The following is an 8,770-nucleotide window of genomic DNA, read 5'->3' as shown; positions in this document are numbered from 1 at the left end:
ACTAAAGATGTTTCTAAGTAAAAAAAAAAAAAAAAAAAACCAAAGGAATAGCCACGTTGTCAAAATGCCCACTCAACCCACCCAAACATCTCAAACCTACCCTTTGCTGCTGACCTTCTATAACCCCATTTTTTAAAGTTTTTTTTCTTTTTTTAAACAAGAAAAAGTAGACAGATACATGTTGGTAAATGCTAACTGTCCATATTCACACAGAGACACAGTGTAATCTCTGAGCCCAATATACAGAGAAAGGAGGGAAAAAGCTAGAATTCTATGCACTACTACACAGGGGCCTAGCACCCTCCAGCTTCCAGCAGAGCTAAGGGAGCAGAAAGTTTTTCTTTTTTCCCACAGAGCATGGTGGTGTTGATTCCATAAAGTTTTTGTTGAGACAGGAAGGGATAAAAATGAATTTGGAACAGAAAGGGGTAGAGATTCTTTTTCCACTGAATTCTACCCAAGGTATTTCCCTCCAAAATAAATTGAGAACCATGGTGAAAGGAGAAAAGAGACCTCAAAAACAGGGCAACCAAGCACAAAAGGGGGGAAAAAAAGACAACTGCAACTTGCTCCCAGGGACTGGAAAAAACTTTTAAAAAGGTTGGAATCCATCAGTGTTCCATTAGTAATCTTCTCCTTCCTCCCCCTCATCATCATCTTCATCTTTTTCACCTTCATTCTCATCTTCTTCACTTTCATCCTCATCCCCTTCATCAATATCTTCCAATCCTTCTTCCTCTTCATCATCATCATCTTCTTCTTCTCCTTCCCCTTCTTCATCATCCATGTCAGGAACCAAGTAGTACTGTAATGGATTTGGCCAAATATCATCTCTGATGACCTCTCCTAAATCATCTGCATCTGCATCAGAATGATCAGCAAACCAGGTGAAGAAGCTCTCTGGTTCCTCATGCTGTCTTTTCCTGCTGGCTTTATTCTGCGTTTGACTTGAATGTTTTGTCAAAGCCTTTCCGGATTTCCATTTGATTTCAGTGGTCTCTGAAGATGAATCACCACTCTCATTCAGATGAAATTCTTTGGAGAGAACTTTATTTTCGAAGGAAGGGTTTTCATCAAAATAAAAATCCATTCTGTAACCTGATTTAATATCTTCAAATTCTGTCACTTCAACTCTTGTCAAATAATGCAGCGCCTCTTCATCCTCCTCCCCAAGCAGTGCAGACACTTGTGGATGGTTAACAAATGTTGTTACCCAAAAGTCTGGGATTTTGGCGATCAGTTCCGACCTCTTCTGAAAAAATGATTGGCGGAGTTTATTATATTTCTGTTCTACTTTCAAAATCTCCTCACTGGCTTGTTCATTAAGTCTGTCTATTTCATTTTGTGCTTCATCAATATGTTCAATTGCTTCTTGCTATTCTTTTTCTTCCTTCGGCAAGTTGAAAGTTTCCTCTGGCTTGGGTGCAGGAGTCAGTTTCAGTTTCCTGGGTTTCTTTGCTTGAGGCGGAAGTGCAGACTGGTGTTTGGGGGCCATGCTGGGAGAAGAGGCAAGACTCTACCGAGAGGTAGCAGCCCGTTGAAGGAGCTCTGAGGACTAGGAATAAGAGAGATTTTGAAAGAGATGTTGGGATAAATTGTGAGATTACTCTGTACCGTGTGCTTTCTCTCTGGAACACCTGTCAGTAATTGTCTCAGTTTCTGCATTGACTCTTTTTTTTTTTTTTGCTATTTTAGGGCTGCATCTGCAGTATATGGAGATTCCCAGGCAAGGGGTCAGTCAGAGCTACACCACAGCTCATGGCAACGCTGGATCCTTAACCCACTGGGCAAGGCCAGGGATCGAACCTGCATCCTCATGGATCCTAGTCGGGTTCGTAAACCACTGAGCCACGACGGGAACTGCTGGTTGGCTCTTGAATGCCTAAATTTTTTCTTTCCTATTGTCCACTGCTTTATAATCTTGCTTTACTTTAGACACAGTTTCTTTTATCACATAGTGAGATCTATGGCTTAGTCTAAGACCTATGCCCTCTGGGCTAGCTAATGGGAGGAGTGGGAAGGGCCAAGGTCAGAGTCCCCTCCCAAGTCTAGAGAAGCATAGTTGAACAAGCCAGATGGTTGCTACTACAGTTTGAAGCAGAAGTCAAGTATACTAAAGTAATAATTGATTCCCCCCACCCAATACCAGAATGGTGTTTTTTACCCAATAGGCATTCAGTAAATAAGTGATGAATAATATACAGCATATGACTATAGTTAATAATACTGTATTAATATTTGAAACTTGCTAAAGGAGTAAATCTTCAAAGTTCTCATCACAAGAAAAAAAATGTAACTATGCATGGTGACGGATGTTAACTAGATTGTGGTGATCATTTTACAATGTGTAAATACTGAATCATTATGTTATATACCTGAAACTAATATATTATATGTCAGTTACACCTCAATTATAAATTAATAAATCTGGGAGGGGATAAGAGATAATTGAATGAAAGAACAAACAGATGGATGAATGAGTTAGCCTTCAGTAAGTCTGATGAAGAAGATGGCAGGGGTGTGTGGGCACAAAGAACCACAGAGAAAACAAAATTAAAGGTCAACAAAAAGCATCAGTCAGAATGATAAAATTTATAGCATTATGGCTAAACAAACTGCAACTAAGAAAGTTAAGTAGATGACAGCAGTTAAAAATATTAAAAATAGATTGAGAAGGTCTAATATAAAACTAATGGAAATTCCAGGGGAAGCTAGCAGAGATAATGGAGTAAAGACAATATTCAAAGAAATAATCACTCACAAATGTCCATAATTGAAGAAATTCAAGATTGTTTAGATTGAATATATATAGTGAGACATGGACAGGATAAATACAAATCTTACCTAAAAATTCTTTTTTTTTATTATCTTTTCTTTTCTTTTTTCTTTCTTTCTTTTCTTTACCTAGAAATTCTAAGGTAAAAATATGGACTATGGATAAAGCACAAATATTTTAAAAGCAACTAAAGAGTAGAGAAAGATTACTAATAAAGGAATAAAAGTTTGACTGTCAGCAGACTTCTCTAATAAATGAGTTCCATACTCACCTGGCTTATTATGCAGGTTTGACAATGTAATCAATATATCTTCAGACAAAGAGAGGGTTTTTTTGGTTTATTGATTTTTTTTTCTTTTTCTTTTTTTTTTTTTTAGGGTTATACCTGCGGCATATGGAAGTTCCCAGGCTAGGGGTCAGATTGGAGCCTATGACACAGCTGTGGCAATTCAGGCAAAGAAAGTTTTAAATATTTACAGTTGATAGACTATCACCAAAAGAACTACTAATTTTAATTAATTAATTAATTAATTTTTGTCTTTTTATCTCTTTAGGGCCACACCTGCAGCATATGGAGGTTCACAGGCTAGGAGTCCAGTGGGAGCTGTAACCGCCAGCCACAGCAACGCAGGATCCAAGCCGCATCTGCGACCTACACCACAGCTCAAGGCAACACTGGATCCTTACCACATTGAGCAAGGCCAGGGATCAAACACTTGTCCTCATGGATGCCAATCGGGTTTGTTAACCACTGAGCGACGATGGGAACTCCAAAAGGAACTATTAATAATTCTACTTCAGAAAGAATAAAGCTGTGCCCAACAGGAAAAATGAGGAGGAAAAAGCAACGATGGCCAAAGAACTTGATAAACATATGGTTAAATCTAAATAAAAAATTGTGACAATAAAGAATAGTGATGACTTTTAGGGCTGTAAAAGCAAGTTTGACCTAAGACAGTAGACAAAAATAATAGGAAAGACTGAAGAAGGGGAATTCACTGTTAAAAATTCAAAGAGCATTTTATTGTTTGGAAGAAGTATAGACATACAGATTAATGTCTGAATTTTTCTTTTCTTTTTTTTTTGTCTTTTTGCCTTTTCTAGTTCCCGCGGCATACGGAGGTTCCCAGGCTAGGGGTCGAATAGGAACTGTAGCCGCCTGCCTACGCCAGAGCCACAGTAACTTGGGATCCAAGCCACGTCTGCAACTTACACCACAGCTCACGGCAACGCCGGATCCTTAACCCACTGAGCAAGGCCAGGGACCGAACCCGCAACCTCTTGGTTCCTAGTCAGATTCGTTAACCACTGAGCCATGACGGGAACTCTCAATGTTTGAATTTTTTAAATAGGTATGTATGTTAAAAAATTAATGGTAACTTTGAATCTTGCATATAACTTACACACCTTTGTAGGACAGGAGGAGGAGATATAGCACAACCATTCCGAAGGAAGGCAAGAAAAGTAAAAAACAAACAAAAAAACACAAAACACAAAGATAAGAAAGTAGAAATCAGTCCACATACATTATAAGCATTATCCTATCAAACATAAATGGATTTAATCCATGTTAAATTTTTCCAGTTGGGGGGGGCTGTATTTTGTACTGCTGTGGGTTTGTTTGTTTGTTTGTTTGTTTTGTTTTGTTTTTTGCTTTTTAGGGCTGCACCTGAGGCATATGGGAGTTCCCAGGCAAGGGGTCAAACGAATCAGAGCTGCAGCTGCCAGTCTACAGCACAACCACAACAACACAGGATCCAAGCCGAGTCCGAGACCTACACTTCAGCTCAAGGCAGTGCCAGATCCTTAATCCACTGAGTGAGGCCAGGGATTGAACCTGCATCCTCATGGATACTAGTCAGGTTTGTAACTCTCTGAGCCACAATAGGAAGTCCATTGTACTGCTGTTTTAAAGAGATGGACCTATAACTTTGTTTTTGTTTGTTTGTTTGTTTGGGGGTTTTTTGGTTATGCCCGTGATTTGTGGAATCCCTGGGCCAGAGATCGAACTCACACCACAGCAGCAACCCAGGCCAATGCAGTGACAATGCCAGATCTTTAACCCACTGTGCCACAGGGGAACTCCAGGACAGATCCATAACTTTAAGCAGTGTAAATATAAAAGCAAAGGGGATGGGGGCTCCCGTCGTGGTTCAGTGGAAACAAATCCAACTAGTATCCCTGAGGATGCCTGTTCGATCCCTGCCCTCGCTCAGGGGGTTAAGGATCCTGCATTGCTGTGGCTGTGGCACAGTCTGGCCGTTACAGCTCTCATTGGATCGCTAGCCTGGGAACCTCCATATGCCATGGGTGCAGACCTAAAAGAAGAATAAATAAATAAAAGTAAAGGGACAGTTGTATCAAAAAGACAAAGGCGCCAGCTTAAAGGGTTGGTCAAAGGTTTTTATACTCAAACTTAAAGGGAGTTTGAGTATAAAAAGAATAACTCTATTTCCCTCAACAGTTAAATTAGTCTCTAAGCATACTTTAATAGAATAAATACATGACTGAAGGAATGAATGAAGGGTGGGACATTAGGGGTGTGTCTGGGTGGTACAAGAGTCTGATGGTATTAAAAATTAGGTTTAAATACACAGTCTTTCACCATGAGAGCACACTGAAGGAGCTGCATTTCCAGAGAGACAGAGCAAGCAGGCTTGAGAGTGGGTACTCCAAGGAAATTCGTGACAGGTAAGCAGGGGGAGGGGAGGGAGAGAAGGATAGGAGCCCAGATTGCAGGGTTTACATGGTCAAAAAGGATTTAAAAGACTAAAGGAGCAAGCTTAAAGGATACAGCTCCATCTCCATTTGGAGGGAGGTGATAGAGGGTTGTAAATGGAGGGCAGAGGAAGATCAGAAGATACGACTGCCTCATGTAAGTCAGGGAGTAAATATGAGACTCCTTGTTACTAAAGGTTGGTGTCTACTCTGCAGGGCTCCCAAACTTTCCCAGTTTGTGCTAACCTGGTCTTTGCAAATCCTCATTAGACTATTTAACATTAGAAATTCTATCATAGTAGCAATTTTTGTTTTGTTCACTGCAGAATCACCAGACCTACATAAGCACAGGCTGCAGAAGGCAGGTAATAAACACTTGGTGAGTAAGGGCAGTGCCCTTGCTGGCAATTCTGTCTTGTGCACTTCATAGCCTGGATTGGGAGGAACACCCAAGTTCAGAGGAACCCTATGCTTCTTTGTTTAATTATATCAGTTTAAGCTGTTGATCTCAAATTTCCTTGCCAGGGGAGTGAGCAGAGGTTGAGATTCTGTATACAGGAGTTAGTAAGACCTAACTCATTCCCAGTAATGCTACTCTAGCTGCCCAGACTTTAAAATCTTACTTCCTTCATTTATAAGAGGATGCTAACAACTGTACTTTTCCCCATGTGTTTGTTGAGAATTAAATGTATCAGGTACATGAAGCACTTTGATATTTAACTCACGGAAAACTTCTCCAAATGTTGTTGTTATTATTAAAAACAGATACTTACCATTTCTATGGCTCTTTCTTCATTCCAGAAATTCCAGTTTTCCTCTTGTACCATTTCCCTCTAGCTTGAACAACTTTTCTTTTTTGCTTTTTAGGGCCACACTCGCGGCTTACGGAGGTTCCCAGGCTAGGGGTCGAATTGGAGCTATAGCTGACGGCCTACACCACAGCCACAGCACATGGGATCCGAGCCACATCTGTGATCTACACCACAGCTCACAGCAACGCCAGATCCTTAACTGAGCGAGGCCAGGGATTGAACCAGCAACCCCATGGATCCTAGTCAGATTCATTTCCTCTGCACCATGATGGGAACTCCCGAGAAGTACTTTCATTAACATTTCTTTCTGTCTTTCTTTCTTTTTTTTAATCTTTTTGCCTTTTCTTGAGCCACTCCCGTGGCATATGGAGGTTCCCAGGCTAGGGGTCTAATCGGAGCTGTAGCCACTGACCTACACCAGAACCACAGTAACGCAGGATCTGAGCCACGTCTGCAACCCACACCACAGCTCACGGCAACACCGGATCCTTAACCCACTGAGCAAGGCCAGGGATCAAACCCGCAACCTCATGGTTCCTAGTCAGATTCATTAACCACTGTGCCACAACAGGAACTCCATAGAAGACTTTCATTAACATTTCTATAGAACAGAACTAATAGCCATGGGTTTCATAGTTTCCCTTAATCTGAGAATGTCATCACTTCACCTTCATTCATGAAAGGTATTTTCCTAGGTAGAAAATTCCATGTGGGCAGTCTTCTTTCCGTACTGATTTTTGTTCCATTGTCTGTCTTTGGTTTCTGATGAGAAACCTAAGGTCATCGGATCTAGTCTAATTGTCTAATGTATCCATCTTTTCAAACATAGACTGTGTTTCAACAATCTCACTAAAGAAAATATCCCTTTAACTCTGAGTCACAAAGATGTTGACACACATTTTCTTTTAATACTTACAAAGTTTCATTTTTGACGAATACATCTGGAGTGTTTTTCTGTGATAAAAAAAATGAGTCATTTTCTAGCTCAGGTAGAGATTCTTGGAGTTAACCCAATTTGTCTTGAGGTTGTTACAGCAATGCCAGTCCTCTTGAAAACATTGCTTTCCAGCAAAGGAATGACTTCATCAGTGTCCCTTTTCTCATAGAGGCTTCCCTTGCCAGATGTCAGCACCCCCAAGGAGAAAAATGGCCCAAGAGAATCACTGGCCAGATCCCTTTGTCTACACAGATGATTCCAGCATGAACTTCCAGGGTGATTCACAGATATCAGCTGGTCACAGTGAGTATAACTCTCCTCCACTGTTGCCCTCTTTGCCTGTAATTGCATTTTGAATTTGTTTTAGAGCAAATATTTATTGTTATCTTTTCAAAAATCTATTCAAAAAACTTTCTTATCATAAAATGGGAAGTTGTACATTTCATATCAGGGTCAAATGCCCATACTTGACCAAATTATGACCAATAAACTGAGAACATAAGGTAAGGAGCAAGTGAGAATGTTTTTCTAGGAGAGAAAAATTGATGCATAGAGAGAGAGATACAGAAAGCTTCTTTTGCAAGGCAGGATACAATCCTGACATCAGTTCTAATATGTGGGATTTTTCCCATCCAAAGCAACTCTCCCAACACCAGCTGGGTGTCTTATGTTTCAACTCAATTCTGACACTAAGTACCCAGAAGAAGCATCAAATTCCATAGGTTAAAGGCTCAGTCCACTTCAGATGCCAATCACAAGTCCAGGTTGTCACCTGCTTCTACTAACTGGTTTAAATAAGAGGTTCCCATGACTCGCTCCTTGAGTTTGATTAATTTGTTGGTGCCTCTTAGAACTCAGGAAATCTGTTTACTCACTAGATTACAAGTTTACTACAAAGGATATTAAAGAATAAGAATCAACATCTGGATGAAGAGACAGCAACATAACTCACAATAGTCAAAAGGTAGAAACAACCCAAGTCTCCATGAGGAGATGAATGAACAAAAAGTGGTATATACATGTAAAGGAATACTATTTAGCCTTTAAAAAGAAGGAAATGTTGACATATTTTACAGCATGAATGAACCTTGGTAACATTATGCTACATGAAATAAGCCAGTCACAAAAATACAAATACTGGGTGTCCCATAATGGCTCAGTGGCTAATGAACCTAACCAGTATCCATGAGGATGCGGGTTCCATCCCTGGCCTTGCTCAGTGGGTTAAATATCTGGTGTTGCCATGATATAGGTAGCAGATGCAGCTCGGATCCTGCGTTGCTGTGACTGTGCTGTAAGCTAGCAGCTACAGCTCTGATTGGACCCCTAGCCTGGGAACCTCCATATGCTGCCAGTGCAGCCCTAAAAAAGAAAAAAAAATGTATGAATTCTCTTATATAAGGTACTTAGAGTTGTCCAGTTCATAGACACAGAAAATAGAATGCTGGTTGCTGGGGGCTGGTGGGGAGGTGGAATGAGAGTTGTTATTAAACAAGTGCATAAAATTTTAGTTTTGCAAGATGAAAA

The 8,770-nt window shown here is 40.4% G+C and overlaps 1 protein-coding gene across 1 annotated transcript; it reads right to left on the bottom strand.

Moving 5' to 3' along the window:
* Positions 1-607: 607 nt before the first annotated feature.
* Positions 608-1,510, bottom strand: LOC125113142 (protein SET-like). The gene is given in 1 exon segment (XM_047755630.1): positions 608-1,510. A coding segment is annotated over 1 exon segment (873 nt). The 5' UTR covers positions 1,496-1,510; the 3' UTR covers positions 608-622.
* Positions 1,511-8,770: the final 7,260 nt, after the last annotated feature.

This window comes from Phacochoerus africanus, chromosome 1 (assembly GCF_016906955.1).
Source record: "Phacochoerus africanus isolate WHEZ1 chromosome 1, ROS_Pafr_v1, whole genome shotgun sequence".
In the NCBI taxonomy this organism is placed as follows: Eukaryota; Metazoa; Chordata; class Mammalia; order Artiodactyla; family Suidae; genus Phacochoerus; species Phacochoerus africanus.
This window is presented reverse-complemented; position numbering and strand designations above follow the sequence as displayed.